The 22,785-nt window shown below is 34.7% G+C and overlaps 2 protein-coding genes across 8 annotated transcripts in view; one reads left to right on the top strand and one right to left on the bottom strand.

Annotated features, from left to right (window-relative positions):
• TCERG1 (transcription elongation regulator 1) overlaps positions 1-10,809 on the top strand; it is a 40,509-nt gene extending 29,700 nt beyond the window's left edge. For 6 of the 7 annotated variants that reach the window (XM_026696400.2, XM_026696399.2, XM_087924496.1 and 3 more), the window contains 6 exons: positions 5,055-5,219; positions 6,550-6,732; positions 6,917-7,096; positions 8,098-8,181; positions 8,319-8,419; positions 9,640-10,809. In XM_026696400.2, the coding sequence (XP_026552185.2) occupies positions 5,055-5,219; positions 6,550-6,732; positions 6,917-7,096; positions 8,098-8,181; positions 8,319-8,419; positions 9,640-9,841 (915 nt within the window). In that variant the 3' untranslated portion in view covers positions 9,842-10,809. Of the gene's footprint in view, positions 1-5,054; positions 5,220-6,549; positions 6,733-6,916; positions 7,097-7,352; positions 7,495-8,097; positions 8,182-8,318; positions 8,420-9,639 lie in introns of those variants that run through there. The other variant, XM_026696403.2, reaches the window with a different exon arrangement.
• A 3,377-nt stretch (positions 10,810-14,186) lies between these two features.
• GPR151 (G protein-coupled receptor 151) lies at positions 14,187-15,425 on the bottom strand. The gene has a single exon (XM_026696164.1). The coding sequence runs from the start codon at positions 15,423-15,425 to the stop codon at positions 14,187-14,189; it is 1,239 nt and encodes a 412-aa protein (XP_026551949.1).
• Between the last annotated feature and the right edge of the window lie 7,360 nt (positions 15,426-22,785).

Consider the following 22,785-nt stretch of genomic DNA (forward strand, 5'->3'; position numbering starts at 1 on the left):
GTATCCTGCCTAAATGCTAATGTTTTATTGTTATTGGGTTTTTTAAAAAAAACTTCCACTAAATATGTTTTAGTTTGGCTAGTTATCAAAATTAAAGGTCACCTATCAAAAATTAATGAATTCCAAATGTCATTTGTCTGCACTGTCATTTCAAGAGACAAAGTGCATATCACTGGGGAAGGCAGATGCATGAATGTTTTCAATAGTAATAACATTAAAATGTGTAGAACCTTTGTTTAGTATCCCAGCTGGGTGAATGAAGGAAAAACATATCTAACTAATCTTTAATTGAAATCAGTATAAGTTCCTGTTAACAAAAAGACATGTGATATATCATGCAAAATCTGTCATTCATAAACATTTTGTAAGTTAAAATGACACATTCTGTTTTCAACTTTTTTTTAAAGATAATTTTCTTATAGATCTTAAATAAATTTCATAGTAGTTGTAGTTCATTCTCTTTATTTGCTGCTATTACTGTAATTGTTATTCCTGCTGTGCCTATTGTTCAGAAGTGCTCTATACATCGTACTGCAGTTCATCCTTATAAAGTGGATATGTAAGTACTGTTATTAAGATATTGCAATTAAGGAACTCGGTAAGAATGACTAGCTTAAGGCTTCATATATTAGTTTATGGGAGATAAGAGATTCAAACGGAAAATTTCCTGATGCATTGCCATATACCCACATATCTAGGAATAAAACCTACTGAACTTAGTCACAATTTACTTTAGTGTTGATATATATAGTATCAGTGTCCCATCAGTGGATTCTCTTTTCCTCTTGTACTCCCCTCCTTCTGATCTGAAGAGTTGGGGAGCCCTCTTGTATATGGAGGAAACACATAGACCTTCAAGTGGATAGAAAGCAACAAAACAGGGATGCCCACTGATCAGTCCCTTGACAAATGCTAGGTACAGCAATTAGTCTTCATACAACATTGAAGTCATCAGCTGTCTAGAGGTGAATATGTAAAATCTGAAACTTCAACCTAAACTACTTGTCTTATTCTATAGTGATGATTTAAAAATTACTGTTGCATCTTAGCCATGATCATCAATAAATTCTTTAATATTGCATGAACAACATCAGTAATATTTTGTGTTAAATATTGCATTTATCTTTGTATTTGAAACTAATTATTTCTTTTCTCCCAAAACCTCTTGTAACCATTTTATGTATTCTGTTTTGTAACAAGTGGATAGATTTTACAGTTTTGTGCTGTGCGGCCTGTCAATCAGTTCAGTCTGACAGCTGTCAATCACTGACACGCAAAGTATTATGGGATTCCCTAGTGAGGAAAGAATTGGTATCTCTGTGTGGTGACTTTAGCCTCCCGCAGTTCCGGTACTTTACATTTTTTTCAGTTTTTTTCCTTGTGAAGTGATGAGAGTTGTACCCAGAATGTGTAATCTGCCCCCCAAAAAACCCCAGTCCTTCTAAATACACAACAGTATTTTCTGCCTTGCTTTTCTTATTTTACAAAGAATAGCTAAATGTTAACAAGAAATGTGCCCCACAATGTTGTGAAGCTTTCTCAGCCAGTTTATCAGAAAAGAATTTTATTGCATGATTTCTCCATAAACTCTTTAAAGTAAGGATTGGAAATAGCACACTTTGATTAATTGCTTATTGGTATTTTCCAATTTTGTTTCCTAGAGAATCTTCTAATTAAAGAAAATAATTAAAGGTGGAAGAAAGAAAATAGCTTATGATGCAGTAAGATTTTTATGTTGAAATAGATTGAAGATGTTCCATTGAAAGCTTCTGTTGCTTAACCATAGGATTTGGATAATATGAAAGGAGACCTATACATTGCTTATGGTGGGAGAGAGGGCAGCAATGAGGTGGTCATCACATATCCTAGAAACATCTCTGCCTTTCCAACAAACATTAAGATTTAAAGTGGAGAAAGCAAAGATTGCATCAACTCTTCATTATTATACCCACCCCATTATGCTGCCCTCTCAGATATGTGACCCTTACTCTTATTTAAAGTAAGGAGTTACTTCAGAGGATTATCAGATTAATACCTGTCTAAACAATTTCATAGCCTATCCTTTTGATTTGAAACACTTCACTTCTCTTCCCCAAGCAGGAATGTGTGTACTGTGTGTGATTTCTGCTTTGCTGTTCCTTTAATCTTAAAGTTGAACAGCTTTTAAGTAACATCTGCTATACAAAACTACAAATTTTGTGAGCTTTCAGCAATGATATTAAATTAAAATATTAATTGCCAGAATTGATTTCCTTTATTAGATACGAGTACTGCAACTGCTTTTGAGCCTTTTACTCCTCTTTTGGGGTAGGGTCATAAAAATAGTGCAGGGCTAGGAGATGAGAGATTTGTTTCTATAGAAACAGGGATACATGCTGGGTGAATGGTGGACAAGATTTACTTTTTATTTGTAATATCCCAAGTCTTTCTAAAATGATCTCCCAATTTTACTTTGACTTGGCTACCGACATAGTATATTAAGTCCAAGAGCTGATATAAAAAAAATAAGAGAAGTAGCATTTATTCATGAGTGTGCCTGCCCATTTATCCTTATTTTAAAGATAGGATAGAGCTGTAATTTTCTTACATCTGGCTTAGAAAGCTTTATATTTCAATACTACTTATATGTTTAAGTTCATCTTTGAAATAATAGATACTGTGTTGGATCCAGAGAGAGAAAAGTGGAACTTTGCTGATACAACACTTTCCTGGTCTCTCCCTCCCACTATAGCACTATATGCTCTGTTTAAAAATGAAATCTGAGAATCAAGGGATCCTTTCCAATTCTGTGTGATAGATTTCCAATGCTATAGTAGGACAGTGAAATCAAGAACAGTAAATAAAGTTGCCTAACACAAAAAAACAAGATATCTCTGGACCCAAGCCACATTTTTTTAAAAATGAAGATATTGCAAATCTTCTTAATTATATTATATACTTCTGCGATTGACAGTCGATTTACCAAATTGCTATGTACAAGGCATTTATTTTCTTCTTTAATTTGATTTTCTACTACAAAAAATTCGTTGATGTACTTGTATGTGAGAATACTATGCTGATAACCAAATGTCAATATTGGGGAATATAAACATTATTAGTATTATGTCCTTTATGTAGACTTTATAACTAATGATAAAAGGAATCACACATGAAAAATTTAATTGATCAGTAAAGGTGCATCAAGCGGTAATAATAAGTGCACAAGATTTGGTTTTCTTAATGTGCCTTTTGCCAGCCTTGCATTTCTGGATGTACTGGACTACATTTTCAGCATTTCTAGTCAGCATCGTTGAGAATAATGGAAATTAAAGCCCAGGAAAGCTAATGGACACTTTAGTGAGGAAAATTATTACAACGCATTAAAAATGGAATTTACCTTTATCATAATATCCCTGTATAATTCTGGATGTATGGGAAACTTAGAAATGGAATAGTCTAGTCAGGCTAGTTCATTGAATGTAGAGGCTTGTAAAATCTTTTCTCTCTTGTACCAAAAAATGTGTGAATGTTCTGAAAGGTGACTTTTGCTAATTAACAAGATAAAATTACTGAGCTCACTAAAAAGCTCTGTCTCATCGATCATAGTTTTTATTATGTGTGAATTAGCTATTCATGTGATACAGGAACTGTACTATATGAATTGCAATGCACTAAAAAAGAATTCTTTGTTCTACTGCAGTTAAAATTCCTGTACCCATAATTCATTGATTTAGCTAGATTATAATACGAAGTTGAGTTAGTGTGGATATATCAGAAGCATCCATTATGTACCTTATGTGTGTGCATGTGTGTATAGATAGATATATGCATATATACATAAATATACAGACCCTAAGATTTTGCAAGCATCTCTGTTGAAGAAAATCCTGTGAATTCTTAAGAGTATGGGATAGGAAAGAAGAAAGCCTATACTTGTTTGCAAAATAATTATTTTATGAAACACATCAATATAGGCTGAATTCTGCTATGTATCTACTGATTTCTAGTTTTTTACCAATTAAAGAAGGTATCATAATTTACCCATATTTTCTTTAAAAATTATGGCAAATCCATATTAAAGCAATATGTGATTAATCTATCAAATTCTAATACAGTAGAAATATACACATGTTCCTTGTTTTAATCTTCAGTCAGATAGCCACATATTGTCTTATTATCTTCAGTGAAATTTAGCTGTAACTTTGAACAGATTTTTTAACTAAATCTACAGCTTCTATTATCCCTAATGTCCATGAAAGATTAACTTACTCATTTTATTGCACATATATACATGTTGATGCTTTATTCCTAAACCAGAAACTCTGTAAATGCAGCAATTAAAAATGTACTATAAGCCAAGACTATATCCTATCAAATATTGCTTCTGTGAAATAATAGCTGGTATTCAGAAGTACTGTTTGCACATGCATGTATTCTAGGAACTCAGTACAAGTGTGGACACTCAGGCAGCATTCCCTGTATTTCCTTAAAGAGGAAAAATGCACGATAATACTTATGTATATATTTTATTATATGATTTATTTATATCAGCCTTCCCCAATATATGCATCTTCCAGATTAGTACAGTGATGTTTTTATAGTTAATACAGTTACCCAAATTATGGTTAAACTCCTGCAGTTCTCAGCAGTAACTAGAAAATTGCACAAGTTCTAACTCCACTTATCCAAATGATACCCAGATTGCAGAAAGTTGCTATATGTATTCATTCTTATGCACATATAAGGCCTATTGCAGTAATCATATAGATTAGCTGGGCCTGTCTTCACAGCCTGGCTTGTTTGTGCACTTATTGTACCAGTGCTAAAACAGAATAGTAGGGCATACCAGCATAGTATAAACTTGTCAAGAAATCTAGTATTGTAGCAGTTCTCTGACATACATGTAAACATAGCCATTACTACTGTTCTTAATACTCTCATGACTCAGCTTCTAATTAAACTAATTTTTCATTGCGGTAAGTCTGTTGCTTTTTTATTATTATTTTGGAATATTTGGAAAGCAAAGTGACTATTTTCCTCCCCTTTTTTCTTTTGTCTTTTATTTAAAATCATAGATTAAAATGGACTTCTTTGAACTGTTATCTAATCACCACTTGGACAGTCAGTCTCGCTGGAGTAAAGTGAAGGACAAAGTAGAGACTGACCCTCGCTACAAAGCTGTGGATAGTTCATCGCAAAGGGAAGATCTTTTTAAACAGTATATTGAAAAAATAGCCAAAGTACGTGTGCCGGTGAACAGCACTGTTTCCATTTTCTTAGTATTTCACTGTTGGATCAATTGGTATAGAATTTGAAGTACTGTTATGTGGAATGCTGTTTTTAGAATTCAATTGATTAGTGGTAAGCATTGTTTGTATTTTCAGACCAGTGTTTTTATTTTATTTTTGCTAAAATAACAATCTCAAATGAAAGAATGCATTCTGAAAGAGTAAAACAATAATTAAGAACATTTGTGTACATATATAGAGGAAGTTCTCCGCCCAAATCTCATATAGTGACCCAAGGGTTTATTTATGCTCTTAACACTTTCTGAAAAGGTCCTGAAATTTACAATTTATAGTTTGAATAGTCAGCCCAATAAATTCTGCAAGATTACAGTAATTATGAAATATATCAGTGTAATCCCTAAAGCAATGCCAAAATAATTTATACTCAAAAGATCCTTCTGAGATACCTATCAGAGATCTAGCAGCCAAAGACTTTCATCATAAGCATTGTATTCTGAATGTTATCAATTATGCAAGCTAGTGCTTCCTCTGGAAATATGAGTTCTGGCATTTCGGTTCTCTAATTTGGAAATCCCTGCTTCTTCAAGCTATTTGTTATTTCCGATACTAAGGTGTATCATTTGTTGAACAATATATATTTTAGTTCTCCTGTTTTAATCTTATTTTAGTTCATTTCATGATTTGAAGTGTAAGTGATCAGTATGTTCAGTTGGCATTAAGAATGGGTTTGTTTGTTTTTTGGTTATCTCCCAGTCTTCATACCATTTTTCATGTACTTTTTTGATTTTGATGAAGTGATGCTCTACATATCCCAGCTTCAGAACATATTATAACTATATGACAGTATTTTCTACTTAGCTCACCCTGAACTACAAGCCTAGTACTATCTTAAATGCATTAAACAATTTATAATTATTTAGCTATTTTGATGGAACATATGGTTCCTTAGTCATGGATTTAGGATTCTCAAAATGCTTGATTTACCACATGCAGTTTTTAACATATCTCTGTATAATTTATGTAGCTCATATAATATTCTGCATTGTTGATATATTATTATATGATTTAATGAATATTTGACATATTTGCATCAATTTAGTATATTAATGTTAGAGTTTTTCTATTTTCTTTTTTGTGTTTTGCTCTTTTTTAAAGACCATAGAAGATGCAACAAAAAAGACCATAGAAGATGCAACAAAATATTATAATTCTGTCATTGTAGATCATACTTTAAGGTCTTTTGCTTGAATTTATTTTGGTTAGTACATTTATCTATTAGCTTAATATAAATGCAGTATGTGTGCTTTGGATTGCATTTCAGAATGTAGACTCTGAAAAAGAAAAAGAACTGGAAAGACAAGCACGAATTGAGGCCAGCTTGCGTGAACGAGAGAGAGAAGTTCAAAAAGCTCGTTCAGAGCAGACGAAAGAAATTGATAGAGAACGAGAACAGCACAAACGAGAAGAGGCTATCCAGAATTTCAAAGCTCTCTTATCTGATATGGTAAGGTTTCTTTGTGTTAAAATCTATTGTGTGGTTTTTCATTTAAAGTAATTTTTGAAATGTTGTGAACATGGATTCCTCAATCGCACAGTATGGGGGACAAATCTAGATTGGCTGTTATTTTAGTATATAGTATCAGCATTTTTCAGTATGTGGTAATGAAATATTTGTTTTCCTCTGCTAGGTACGATCTTCAGATGTGTCATGGTCTGATACAAGGAGGACACTCCGAAAAGATCATCGTTGGGAATCTGGCTCCCTTTTGGAAAGAGAAGAGAAGGAAAAACTTTTTAATGAACACATTGAGGCACTTACAAAGAAGAAAAAAGAACATTTCCGGCAACTTTTAGATGAAACTTCATCAGTAAGGCTTATATGTCTTATATTTTCTCCGGACGTTAATGTCATAATTTTGTGGTTCCTTAGCTCAATTTATGTTTGTATCTTAATGACAGTCTTCAGAGAAATTAGTGTCTTCCAATTATTTTAAGATTCACAAAATCTGGAAACCATTGCTAATAGATTAGAGCAAGCCTATACTGCACTTCTACTTCTAGAGCTAAACCATAGGAAAAAGATAGTTGAGGGATTTGTGTAAACATTTTTTTGTTCCCTTTTAGTGTTTTAAGGGCTGGAGATCTCAGGAATATATGAACCAATCACTGGCAAGAGAGGGAATAGATTTGATCCTGTATGTATCGCTATACTTAAAACAACTTACCAATAGGTGCAGTGGCATATACTAATATAAATAGTACCAAGGTAAATGCCTCACATTTTATTTATTTTAAATACTGTTAATGAATAATCTCAGATTATCATCCTTTTAAAAAGGTTTGGACAGTAAAATAAAATTCAGCTCAACATGCAATTACCTGATTCATAGAACTGTGAGCTCCATTAGTATCTTCTATAATTTCTTTCTTGACAGAACCATCTATGCTTTTCCATCAATGAAGGAGTGAGGAGAGATAGAAAGGGAACATTGGGTAATAAAACAAGCAGCACATCTATGTGTATTTAAAAGCCATGCAGGGGAAGCTGGCCACACATAACAAATAGGGAGTTCTTATATCTTGAACTATTTAAATATTCTATTATTGTGACACCATAGTTGAATCCTATTCAATGACTAATGGTGTGCTAGTTCAGACAAATTTAAAAGGACTTGGAAAGAGTGTAGCCCCTGTTTGCAACTCTTTAAAGAGCCATGCCTTTTCCTGAGATGTATGACAGGTTTGTGATTGTGGGTAGGTGGGGATGCAGCTGTTTTAAATTGCAGACAATCCTTTATTCATGGCCTTGTACACTTAAAATTTAGATACTTCATTCATTAAACCTGCCATTTTTCTGTTTTTTTCTTAGATTACCTTAACATCAACATGGAAAGAAGTAAAGAAGATAATTAAAGAAGATCCAAGGTGCATTAAATTCTCTTCCAGTGACAGAGTAAGAAACTTGTACTGATTTGTCTTATTGTTTAAACGTTAATATAACAACTTCCTCTTTATATGTTCTTCCCTCAACAAGATAATATATCTTCTGGCAGAAATTTCTAGTGATTATTTCTATTTCTTTAAATGCAGAAAAAGCAAAGGGAGTTTGAAGAATATATCCGAGACAAATACATCACAGCCAAAGCTGATTTCAGAACGCTTTTGAAAGAGACCAAATTTATAACATACAGGTATGCTGTATGATACAGTACATAAAATTGCTTTCTTCATTTCTGTATTGTTTTTATCCTAAATGACTAATATGGGGTTACACAATATGCTGACTTTGTAAACCACTTAGAGGGGGTTATAAAGCACTTATGAAACGGTATATATATGTTACAGTATCCTCCTTTCCAAAAATTAAAGATGCACTAGATTATGAGTTAATGATAGTGATTCATTATTGATAGTGTTCAACATTGGTATTTCTGGAAATTGAATTGAATACTTTATTTGACACACAGAGAAATTTGTGTGTGTATCTGGATATTGGGACTAAATCATTTTTAATTATACTAAAATTTAGGAATATATATTCAGCCTAATATGGATTTATTTCTTAATGGAAGAGGAAAGGCAGGTATTTTATATGTGACCACTGAATTAGATCTAGCAGTCTTGTAAGTAAAAAAAATGGTCCCAAACCTAAAGAGTTTCTTCAAGTGTTAATGTTCTTAAGCCATCCTTATGACATCATGGTATGGCAGTACACAGTGTCTTTCTCAAGAAAAATTATATTCCCCTTCTCCTACTTTCATTCAAGAGATCAGCAGTCCTACAAATCAACCTAATGCTGCCTAATTTTTGAGATTAATTTGATCCTAAAGATTAATCTGGAGTACCAACAAGTTATGTTTCTTTTAGTGTTGTTTGGTTACAATGTGACACATCTTTTCTTATTTACATTTTTACAGCTTAAATTAGTGCTAATTTTAAACCTTATAGCTCTCAAAACTGAAGCCTAACCCTGTATAGAGCATAAGCAATGACAGGCCAATTTTTTTAACAGTCCTACCTTCTTAATACTTTGCTTCACTTTAGGCCTGAAGGTCTTTTAGGTGAGAGGATAGCTTAGACATTGTGTCTTTCTAAATGAAAGCCAGATTTTTTTTAAATCCTCATGTTATTATTTTTATAAATAACTCAAGGCAGTGAACCCACCTAATATTCCTTCCCCCTCCTGTTTTCCCGACAGCAACCTATGAGGTGAGTTGGAGTGAGAGAGAGTGACTGGTTCAAAGTTGCTCAGTTGGCTTGCATGTCTAAGGTGGGACTAGAATGCATAGTTTCCTGGTTTCTAGCCTTGTTAACTGGATGCTTGTACACAAGTATTATTACCAAAATTCTAGTTCATTTGTGTAACATCCACTCATTTGATGATAATGATAATCTTTATACTTAATTGCAGATCCAAAAAGTTAATCCAGGAATCTGACCAACACCTGAAAGATATAGAAAAGATATTACAGAATGACAAACGTTATCTGGTACTAGACTGTGTGCCAGAGGAAAGGCGAAAACTCATTGTATCCTATGTTGATGACTTAGATCGCAGAGGTCCTCCTCCACCTCCTACAGCTTCAGAACCTACAAGGCGAACAACAAAATAATTAAAAAATATTCTTGAGCAAAAGATTTACGTTAAATCAAGAAATTGCATGAGCCATCTGTCAGGTCTAATCATATGCATTACCATGAACCTATTGCAAAACCATCCAGGAAGCAACATTTATGAACATTAAGCAGTCTGTACAGAGAGAATATGTGCATTATTTATGCCTTTTCTCTTTGTTGCATGACTGACAAATATTCTAACCATGCAACTATTTCCAGTGATTTTTCAATCCTAGAACAATACAGTATCTATGTACAAGGCTTGGATATTGGTAGCATTTGGAAGTGTTCTTCCAGTGTTACATGTCAGAGCCATGGGAAGATTGATATATAACTTGAAGTTGAGAATTGTAAAAATACTCCAAATGTTGTAACCAGAGAGATAAGGTCATGCATTCTGAGGATTAATCTATTGAGTGCAGAAGACCATAGTGAGATTATGCCCTTTGGTAAACCTGGAAAGGTAGGGCCTAATCTTTTACTCATGTGTGGACTTTTCCTGCTTAAAACAGGACTAACTTCATTAATGTCCGATCCAGCATGAGAGGAAAATAAAAGTGCAGCGACCAAATTATATAAACACCATTTGACCTAGTTAACAAGCCTACTTTGATTAGCTGCTCTGTTCCCCCCCACCTTTCCCCCCTTTCCCTTCCTCCTCCACATCCCAAGTGGCTTTGCCTGGTAGTTTGGTAATGTTTTGCTCTGAAATGAAAATACACAGGGGTAAAAAATTTTTTTGCCAGGACAGCATGGTTGTACAAAAACATTTTTATTTACTATTAAAATGTCTATCTGCTTTGGATTAGAATATGGATTTTTTTTTCCTGGATATTTCTTGTAAACTATGTTTCTGTTTTGAATGTTAAACTTGTGTTTCTATAGTTTAATTTTGAAATGTTGGGATTGTTCAGTTTATGTATTTGAACGACAATAAACCAACCCTTTTTATATATGTATTGTACATATTAGTAATTGTGTGTTACATTCTAAAGATATATGATCAGCTGAAATTCCATTAAAATGGAGAAAATCAGTTATATTTGAAACTGCCGTGGATGTATATACTTATTTTTGCTTTACAGATCATGTAATCCTTATACTAATAGTATAGCTGTAAAGCTTTCTATTTAATTTTGTCTCTGAACAGTTTATAATAGTTGGTGAATGCCTGAGACCTCTTTTTTATATGCATATATGTACTGGGTTGGCAGCATGTATCCTTTGGATTTGGCTAGTCACCCTTACGACTTTTGGTACAAATAACCAATATTCTCATATTTCTAACCAGAATGAACTTTGGAAAGAAGCTTCTTAGTCTTTTTAGTTCTTCCTGAGCAGTAGTTTCAGAAAACAATTGCTGAGTATTTCACAGAATTTCCAATTTTAATTTGCAGTTTATCATCAATGTTTTTGTCCCCCATAGTACTCCACATTACTTCAGAAAATAATTGTTGAAATTATCCACATGTTTGGTAGTGGATGTCATTCAATAAAATCACCCTCATTCTCCCCCCCACCTTTTGCTTTCTCTCTTCTCCACTCCATTTTAATTTTGTGTCTGACATAAGTAGTAAGCTGGATGTCAAAAGATTGAAATTCAATACCGACCACACAAAATTCTCTTACTTATTTGCATTGTTGGAGTCCCACATGTTTTGAGTGGCATTGCACCTCTCTAAAATGAATCCAGTAAGCACTAAAGAATTGTTTGTGGACAGTGTCTACACAGGATAGTTAGTTTTGTTACTAGCTTCTCTAATTTCACTGATAGTTCGAAGTGCTAATTCTAAGTAACTTGGGGCATGGACAAAGGAAGAAATTCAAGTAGCCCAAAATTATAATTTAATTTAACCACATATCTTGAATTTGAAATGAATCAGAATACATTTATATCGTGAATTTCACAGATGGAACAACATATAATTTGCAATACATCAGCAATTTCTGGTTCTCAATGAGCTGTTAATCATGGCAATAACATTGTTTTTCGCTTATGCTATAATATGCCATCTCAAAATGATGTGTGTGTGAATGTAGGGCTATGGTTAATGTTCAGTTTAGATGCTTCTCAATGCAAATTTATAGTCTTAGAATTAAATATATTTTTTAAAAAATATTTTAAAATATTAAAAACTGTCAAACTTGGAAATAAACCAAGAATTTAGGTGCTAAAATAAAGGGTGCAGCTTATCCACAGATGGACTTGTCCTTGTCTGTGTATAGTAGTACTCGTGTCTAAGCAAATCCTCAAATAATTTTAACCAGAATACCATGAAAAATGTGGGTCAAATTACCCTTGGGTGGTATATTTTTCATGGCATTTTGATTAAAAATTCAAGGGTCAGTTTATCCTTGGATGGGCTTATACACAAATGTATGTTTATGTGATATATGTTGGAGTCCAATTGGTTGACAATAGATTTATCTTTTTAAAAAAAAAATCCAACCAGCCTGATTAGGTAATATCTTGTATATTTATCCTTAGTTATATTGAATTGGCCAACAAAATACTAAGATATTGGTACATACTTATACAGTACAATGATGGGGACATACTTATACAGTACAATTACTTCTCATAGATTAAAATTAGATTAAGGCATGACTGGGTAATATCTCTAAAATAGAAAATAAATGAAGACAAGAAGTTGTTACTGTGATTCCATAACATTTGTGCAGAAAATGCATTTCAAAGTGTAACATAAGCATGTGGCTATTCAAATTTACATATTGAATTACAAAGCTTTGCATAAATAATAACCAACACAGATGAAATCAGAATATTAAGGTAAGAGTTTCGGGGTGGGGTGGGGGGCGGAGTTTTGTCCAAAATGAAATAAATGTTCATGCACTCCTACCTGTGTGTCCAGAAGTTCAATCCAGTTTACTTCTCTGCATAGTATTTTTTTTTCTTTCACAAGAGACAAAAATGACACATGAGTCAAGAGCTGTTTATCTGCAATGTCACGGAAGATGCCATTTTTTCCCCCAGTGTTCCTCGCGTGTGGGGTTTTTTTTACTGGACACATTCTTGCCAAACCTATTATCTAGTAAAAAAAAATTAGTGGCAAATGCACTGTTGCTAGTGCTGCATGCACACTCACGAGCAACGCAGTAGTTCAATAGCTGGATGGAGCATAGGACAAATATTGTTTTTGGATGCTACAGATTACTGCCTTTTCTCCCAATTTTTAATACTGATGGAAATAAAAAACAAGATAAATAAAAATAAGTAAAAAACAAGAAAAATAGGCAAAGATGCCACCTTCACACACTTGACCATAAACCAAGTGGGCAAGAGATTTTTGAGATGCTTGCTGATGGGAGTTGGTGTCTAGTAACCTCCTGCTCTTCATTTAATTACTCTCCAAATTATTAAACATACAACTCAGCTTGGGGATTTTTTTGGGGGGGTGGGGGTTTCCATTAAACAGTTTAGAAAAGAAAAGTAGATCACTAATTTTGCTGTATGTGTTTATATGACTTCACAGGTGTGTGTGTGTGTGTGTGTGTGTACATGTATATAAAAATTGGAAAAAACGTCTAAATTGCATAATGTGAAATCCTTTTCTATTTGATATGACAGAAATACAAATTAATAGAATACTGCCAGCTACAATCTTTATGTTACTAAATGATCTTTATGCAGCACATTGGAATTGACTTCCTTGGAACACAAATATAAATTCAGTTAATTACTGAGGTACAGCAATAGAAAAACTACCAATTTGAAAGTTTATCAGTTAATATAATAACTCCACCTTTCAGCATTTCATACACATTTTCTGTAGTACTGATAAGAAAATCTATAACAAATATTCTCACCACTGAAAATCAAATGATACCTTTTCCTTTGCAATACTTTGTTCAAATGTCTAAAGTTTAAATATAGATCACATAGAACCAGCTTGTAAGTAATGTTACTTTGCAAATTTAACATTTTTAAAAATGTTTTGAAACTTTAAATTAGAATCCAGAAGTGCAATGTAATTTTTAAATAATAAACTCTTTAACAGCAGAGTAATGAGAATGACAGCTGCATCCGTGCATCACACAATAATTGAAAATTTCCAAATGTGAAGACAATGAAGATGCATGAAAAGACTAAAACTAAGTACAGTAATGAAAAAAAATTCTACATGGTACAACTGCCAATTCAACATCACCTAAGTAATAAGAAATCTAGCAATCAGATTTAAGCATGTTAGAATGAGATCCATTAACATTAATAGATTTTTAAAGTTAGCCTTATCCAAGAAATATCCCATGATTTCAGTGAACCTACCCTAAACATGATTATGTCTGAATCCAACCTAGTAAAATTTGGTTTCTAGCTCCCTAATTGCACTTTGGCTGATCGCAACCTGGTATCTCTCGTCCTTCATGTTCCCAAGGAACAGGATCATTGTCGTGAGCATCAGGAAGAGCTTCCCTATCATGCCAGAACTGCTCAACATCTGGAAAAACGGGCATCTCCTTTACTTCCAAGTCTTCTGAGGTAGCAGGAACAGAAGGGGGTTCTTCCTCTTGATTAGGAGTCATTGCCTCTGGTGAAGGAGCATTGCTCGGAATTCCCTCCAAGTTATCAACTGCTGCTTCCTCCAGATCTTCTGTAGGTGATAGAGGCTTTTTTAGTGTCAACCATTTCCATAGACCTTTAAAACCCTCTCTGAATTCTTCAGACATGAGTACAAAGATAACAGGATTTGCTGAAGAGATGGCAAACATCAAAACCTGGGTAGTGGCCATGAAACCTTGTGGGAGAGCCGGTCCATCCTTCTTCTGGTGCCAGAGCCAGAACCAAGATATCCAATCAGGAAACCACATCAGAGCAGAAGTAATGGTCACGCTCAGAAGCATCATCGTCAAACACCTGGATCGAATCTGATTCCTTAGGTTTTGAGTCTTGGTCCCCCTCCTCTGGCATCTACCATATGCTCTCCAGAAATAAAAGAAAGCAAAGGTGAGAGGGGCACAAAATACTAGGAAGGGATACAATTTGACAAAGGCTGACATAAACTCATGAGCTTGGGTTGGAATAATCACAATGCACGAAGATAAGCCTATTTCTGGCTCCCAAAGGCGGTTGAAGAACCACAAAGGTAGTGGGATTCCCAAGGCGACCAGCCAAATAACCATCAGCACTGCACAGATGGTGTGCCATTTAATATTCACTTGTTTTGCTGGATCATTTGCATACATGAAGCATGTCTTGGCCACCACAGCAATAGTTAGACTCTTCACTGTCATGCAAGCTTGTTGGAACCAGTCAGAGGCTTTGCAAAGAAACCAGCCCAAGTACCAGACTCCTTGAGAATAAGCCGCTGCCCTGAAGGGCAGGACAAAAAGAACGAGGAGTAGATCTGCCAGGCTGAGGTTGAAGATCAAGGAATGAATCACCGAAGGCTTCCCTTTCTTTGTATTGTACACTAAGATTCCAATTACACACACATTCCCGGCAAAGCCAGCCAGGCAAATCACCCCCAAGAAAGCCGGGATGATCACCTTCCATTCCTTGGAGTCCTGGGGTTGGTAGCCCCCTGCATAATGGAGAGGTTCAGCCAGAGAGATGTTCATGATGCTGAAAGCAGCCTTGTGCTGGTAAGCGTCAGAAGTTTTTGATGTGCCTCTTCTTGTTTTGTTCTTCCTCTTTTGTTCAACTGCGACTAAGACAAATCGGTAATGCTGTATATAATACAGAACCTCTGTGAGGTGTCTCAATTTGCTACATATAGATCTCAACTGAGCTTCTCGTTGCTATATAACTGCTAGAAGCTTTGACTGACAGTCCCCCAGTGGGTGGGAGCACAAAGCCAGCTGCTTATTAGTGAGTCTGACAAGCAGTACAGCAACCCTGTGGAGCAATTAAAACCATCCTTCCACAACTGGTGTAAAATCCAGAATGTCCGTGCTTGATTTCTGTCCTGTTTGTTTTTTTAAAAACACAATTTGGAAATTTATTCTAGATATTGATGAAGCAAGCACCAAAGCTCAGAAGCTCTCTAATTCTGGTGATATTCTGAATGAGGGGCAGGCTTAAAGCAACTGTGCACAAGTACAAAACATAAGAGAACCAGCACAGCTCCATTCCAATGCTACAAGTGCAAACCATTCAGCTTTGCAGAAATCAGCCATAGCATTTGGAACTTTATTATACAAAATCCCTTTAACACAGATTTTTGTTCTGCATTTGATTTTGAGGTATGTTTTCCTCTATCTTTGGAGGGAGTTTGGTGTGTATCTTTTAATTGCAGCACTTGCTGCTGCTCCTCCTCAAAAATGTGTGTCCGGTGAAGAAAAAGAATTGAAGAATGGTGATCCTTGTAATAGGATATAAAATTGTTTTGTTGGGCATACAGTCAGATGCTAGGGGTGGTTGGCTGAAATGTCTAATTTCTAGCTGGAGTTCTGTTTTGAGATTTTAAAGAGTGTTAGTGCAGAAATCTTGCAAACTAAAATATTTGAGTATTTTACAAAACTGATGTTTGAATATCTAATTAATTATGATGCGACTGTTGTAACTTTGATATCCCTATCCTGCAAAATAAGGTTAAGGGTCTTACCTAAAGGGAGTTCCATGCAGATTTCAGATGAGATTTCCTGTTCTACAGCTTGTTCCCCTTAGCTGTACTGCTATTGCAGCTTTCTGAGGGACAAAGAAGCTTATCAGGATCTGAACTTCAGCTCTGGAACCCTTTGAAGACATTCATTTTCTACAGTTTGTGGATTCTTTATTTCCTGATTTCCAATACAAAATATTAACTTGCAAAAGCCTTGTTCAGGTATTCATTTCAAAAAGGGCAAAACTCTCTAGCTGAGAGAGAGTGACTGGCACAGCAAAGGTACTACATTAATCCAAAGCAGTTTTGATAGTAACTTGATAAAAGCCATGATTTAGAGGGGACAATTATTTAAGTACAATTTTGCTTATGGAATCTTCATTGTGATTTTTTTTTTGCCATAAAGCTGGGATTTCTGGTATAGCGACTAACATTAAAAATGATCTACTGGTAATGGTGTATGAGGGAAACAAGCCTCAAGCACATTATGGCAAAAGCCATTTTTTAAAAAGGCTTAAGAGACAGGAATATATCAGGCATGAATGCCAGATTTTCCCAGGCTGAGATGAAGATTTAATTCAATTATGTGACTGATTATTCATCATTTGCGTGACACAATTTTGGGGTCATCTTAAAACCAGACCAGCCAAAGTAAGTCACATCCATTTTAGAGCTAAGGATGAACTGAAACTGACATTATGTATCCTAAACTTCTTAAAATTATGGGGGACGACAGAGAGAGCCAGTAAGTGTAGTGGTTAAGGTTCTGGATTCAGCATGGAAACCAGCTGAGAGAATTTGAGCCAGTCTCTACCTCTCAGTCCTTGATGGAGAAGTTGAAAAGCATCTGTCAACCAACTTGCACTGAACCATGTAGTAGATTGCAGTCCATAATCTTCAGTGAAGAAGCTTTACCCTGATTGATTTTGGACTAATATTTTATCCATTTCCATAAAAGATTTCATATTTCATTGTAATTGTCTGTACCAAAACTATGATTGTAACTCATTCATAAATCATAAATAAGAAACATTAGGTCATCAATCCACCGAGTAATTGGGCCATAAATTTATCTTTTCACGGTTGAAGGATCAGTGTCTTAGTAATAAGGATACCAAGATACCATTTTTGTGTCCCAGGATCAATTTCCAAATAATAGGTGTGTAATTTAGAAGATTTGAAGCCATAACTATTAGTATTATTTATCTCAAACTCAAAAATAATGGTAGTCTTTGGCTTACAAACATTCATTTAGTGACCAAAGTTACAACAATAATGAAAAAAGTGACTTTTGATCGTTTTTCATACTTAGGACCATTGCAGCATCGCCATAGACACATGATCAAAATTCAGATGCTTGGCAATTGGCATGTATTTATGATGGTTGCACTATCGCAGTGCAACCGTCATAAATACACCGCACCTTTTGCAACCTTCCATATAAGCAGTCAATGGGGAAGCCAGAGTCACTTAACAACAGTGTTACTAACTTAACAACTGCAATAATTCATTTAATAAAGGTCATAAAACATTGCAAAACTCATTTAACTGTCTTACATAACAACAGAAATTTGGGGCTCAATTTGGGGAAATTTGGGGTTGAGGACAACCTGTATATGCAATTTATTGTCCTAAACATAATTCTTTTAGAACATGAGATAAATTATAATAAAACTGTATTCTCGCTGTATCTTCACCAATAATATATTTATTGATTCCCTTTTCTATATAAACACAAAAGGATCAAATAAATCTGAATAATATTTTAGTTAAATAATCTGCAATTTAAAAAAATCTATCAAAACTTTGTAGATTAAATTAAACAGTTTTCTAGTATTTAGACAAAACGAGAATCTCAAGTTACTGATTCCATTCAGATTTTAAAATTTGCTTATCAAATTTATTTATTGATAATAGGTATCATATAGTTTTTTATGATTTCTATAACTATGGAAGTTTTTTTATTTAAGTGATCACTTCTAAGAAAATACAGTAGACACCTTTGATGCAGAAAATGTCTGATCTAAATTGAGATGTCAGTAAATGTGTAGTTATAAATACTGCCACTGGATGGCAACAGACAAACAGTATTTATCTTAACATCAGCAATAATAAAAACTCATTTGAGTTAGATACTGATATCAAACCCAAACTGATATTAAGAAGAAATGTATCTGACCTGTTGAATCCCAAATGGTCCAGTTAGTTGAAGCTGCTATGTATGAATATTCAAAAAGAGAGCAGGAAGGAGAATTTGTACTATATAAAGGCATCCAAAATGTAGTACTAGTCAAAAGATATCTATAGTGGCAAGATTTGGGAAACCAAAGCTTTCATCTATAAAAAATAATAGATCGTTTTCAAAGATATCTTCAGAATTGAAGAACCCCCATAGAAGCCAAGCTTTTGAAAATAACATCTAGAAATGTGTTTAGTAAGTAAAATAGAAAGTGACCTGGGAATTACATTCATCTTGAGATCATTTAACCTACTCCAAATTGTACGGCTTACATTCTCACATCTATCAATATTCCAGGAAGTTTCTTATTTGCATTTAACATAAATATGAAAAATATCATATGGGAAATGATTATCTCTCTGGGATCCCATTTCATTTATATTCAAGCTTTGCTCCTTATGGTCCAACTTTCCCAGCCATACATTGCAACTGGGAAAACCATAGCCTTACAATATGCACTTTTGTTGCAGGGGGATGTCTCTACTTTTTAGTATGCTGTCTAGATTTGCCATAAATTTCCTCTCCAGGAGCAAGAGTCTTTTAATTTTTTTCCTTTTAATTTCTTATTAAAACCTTATTAATAGCTTAGCTACTAGTGATTTGAAAATTAGATTTAGACATTTAGATTACTGTCATGTATTGTATGTAGCAGAGGTGGTATTCAGTAGGTTCTGACCAGTTCTGGAGAACCGGTAGCAGAAATTTTGAGTAGTTCGGAGAATCGGCAATTACCACCTCTGACTGGAGATTTTACAGTATCCTTCCCCTGCCATGTCCACCAAGCCACACCCACAGAACCGGTAATAAAAAAAATTGAATCCCACCACTGGTATGTAGGATTATCATGTCCAGAAGCTGCAGCTGGAGTGGAATTCAGAAAACTGAGAGGGCATCTGGCCAGTGGTAGGATTCAAAACTTTTTACTATTGGTTCTGTGGGCATGGCTTGGTGGGCATGGCGTTGCTCGGTGGGCATGGTGTGGCTTGGTGGGCATGGCTTGATGGGTGTGGCAGGGGAAGGATTTCCTCCCCACTCCTAGGGGAAGGTTACTGCAAAATCCTATTCCCTCCCCACCCTACTAGCCTGCTTTCCAGCTCTGTTCTCCTGGGGAAGGCAACAAAAGAAGACCCAGCTGATCAGCTGGGATTTGGGAGGAAGAGAATAGATGGGGGCAGGGGCCAGTCAGAGATGGCATTTGCCGGTTCTCCGAACTACTCAAAATTTCCACTACTGGTTCTCCAGAACTGGTCAGAATCTGCTGAATACTACCTCTGCATCTGACCCCCCCCCCCATTATATTGTTTGCCAATCAGCTTACTAAATCACTTGCAACCACCATTCTTTCACCTCTGTTCACTATGATCATTCAAAAGAGTCTGTCTTATGCTACAACTTCTTTATGATGAAACTTGCTCTCTTGTATAATAACTTCCTCAATAACCACGAGGGGTCTACAATCACATCTTTAAGGCACTTCAGCAGACAGACCTCTTTTCTACATGAATATTATGCACAAATTTGCCTCTTTTTCTTCTTCTTTTCACCCATCATTCAACATTTGTTTTTATATTAACTGTTTTTAATGTAATTGTAATTTAATCAGGAAAGCACAGGCACAATGTATAAAATGTATTAAATACCAAAATAAGGAAGAGTTGTACATATTTTTTTTGGTTGCAATTGCTTATAGCCAGTTTGGTCTTTATTTCCAATGAAAAAATGACTTGGTACACTAGATGGCATTGCTTCTTCACAGATTACTGATAAAAATAGAAATGAGGTCAGACCGAGAATGAAGGACCACCTAAGCTCTGAGTAATTCTGATACCAAGGTCAACTTTCAGTTAGAAAATCTTATATAAATTTTTAATATCACTCAGTTCTTTTTAAAGGTCCTTTATCATAATAAGTAAATGCTCTGTACTATCCAAGTTTACTGATTCTATCAATCCATTGTTTATAAATTTAAAATCATGAGTTGAATAAAAATAGATAATTAAATATATAATTGAATTATTTGGTTTGGTATTCTTTCAGTGAGTTGGGTCACAATCATGATTATCCACTGATGAAGAAAATAAGGTATAAAAATAGTTATGGGGTATTTCCTTGGTGGGGGAGGATATTTTTAAATAAGAGCACATTGTTTCATTATTTGAAATGAACAAACATAGGATCTCAAACTTTTGGCAATGACTAATGTAGAATGTTTAATGAAAGGCATATTAATTTTTTCTCAATTTCCCCAATAACACCACACCAAGAATATGATACAGATGTTATGCAGTCTTCTAATTTTAGAGTCAAGGAACATAACCAATGGTTCAATTTTCAGGATTTAAATATGATAGAGTATTCTTAAGACAGAACCTACAGTGCAAGTGTTCTGCAGTGTGTGAAATAGCTATAGATTATTTTTTAGTCCTAAATTTAATTACATAAGACTTATAGATTGTGTTTCCTTGCAAAGTTATTAATGATATTTTTCAGAACTAACAGCCTAATCTGAGGTTGAGGTTGTACCAAACAAGACTCCTGTAATTATTCTGCCCAGCTTTGCATTTCAAAGTAACCGATTAATATTAGGTATTGTTTAGTGGCAGCTAAACCTGTGATAAATAATTCAAAAATATTGATCAAAATATTCCTATTCACTTATGATGATATTTTAATTTGACTAACATAAGAGGAAGTAAAGAGTAGTATGTGCGAGCAAATTGCTACAACTGAACCAGAACTTCTCATATTTTGTCTGAAATTTGACTCATTGTCTTGATTATTCTCCATCTAACTTAGTGGAAGGGAAAAAGAGTGTCAATAAGGAAGAATACCAACCCTGACCTCCCCCCTCAGTATTTGCTAATGCAATCATTGACATTAATGAGAGCGATGAGATTTCCCACCTTCAGAGAAATGATGGAGGCCTCCAAATTAAATAGCCAACATTGGTTGGCCCTGATCCTATTCATATATAAAGGAGAATTTTCCATGCTCCCTTTCCATTCTTTTTCAGCTCTTGGGTTAATTGAAATTCTTTTGTTTGGGTCACTCAGGGATAAAGTCTTCTCTCCAGGTATAGGTTATGTGGTATTCCCAAGAAATTTTCTGAGTCTTCCCAGATGTTGCTTAGCATTATTCACATTTGTCTAGGTCTAGGTCTAGGTCTACTTCTGTCTCTCTCATCTATCTATCTATCTATCCATCTATCTATCTAGCTATCTATCTATCTATCTATCTTTCTATCTATCTATCTATCATCTATCTATCTATTTAATCTCTATCACTATAACTATCATCTCTATGTCTCCATGCACTGTAAAAAATCTCTAAACAATTGTCTACTTTCCATTAATAGGGTAACTTTCCACACAGTTAAAAAGCCTGCTTCATCAAGCTTATATCTTACAAAATAGTTGCAAACCTACTACTCTTCTCATTTAGACTTTCCAATAGTCTCCTCCTTGCTTTTTCTTCACATTACTCCTCATTACTGATTTTATTTCTGAGCTACCAACGTATTGTTACCCTGATGAATCTACCACTTCTGCATTTCTAGATAGAAGATAACTTTTAAAAGATAGCCTTCAAAGCAGCTCCACTAAATAAATCAACAAAATAAATAAATAAATAGGATGCCAAGATACCTCTGCAAGAGAAGGGTTCCGACATGTGGTAAAAGAACCCCACCTAATATGGAGGGAAATGATGGCTGCCAGGGTGAGAGGAGTAGGCCCTGCCTTCTTTGGATAGTTGGCTGGATAGGTATGTTGGTACAAAGTGAAACATAAAAAGCTACATCTGTCTTCATATTTTTGATGGCAAGAAGCTAACTAACTGATGGAACAGCAATTCTTCCTACCATAGCTGAAAGCTGGCTGTCCGCCCCAAGCCTTGGCAAAATGCCCACTCTCTAGTAGCTCAAAGTAGCCCTGCCGAGCCTGGAAACACATTTCTTTCGCTTGACTTCTCACCACCCTGCAGGAGTTCATGCATTTTTTATCCCTATCTTTAAAAATATGGTTAGCATGTTCATTAAATGAATAAGTTTATTATTAATTTTAATTTATCTTGTTTATTGGGACCAGCTGTTCATTAACATTTATTTATCTGCTTATTTTGCAGCTAAACCAATTATGTA

Source organism: Pseudonaja textilis, chromosome 2 (assembly GCF_049901715.1).
Source record: "Pseudonaja textilis isolate UNSWEBS1 chromosome 2, rPseTex1.2, whole genome shotgun sequence".
Taxonomy (NCBI): domain Eukaryota; kingdom Metazoa; phylum Chordata; class Lepidosauria; order Squamata; family Elapidae; genus Pseudonaja; species Pseudonaja textilis.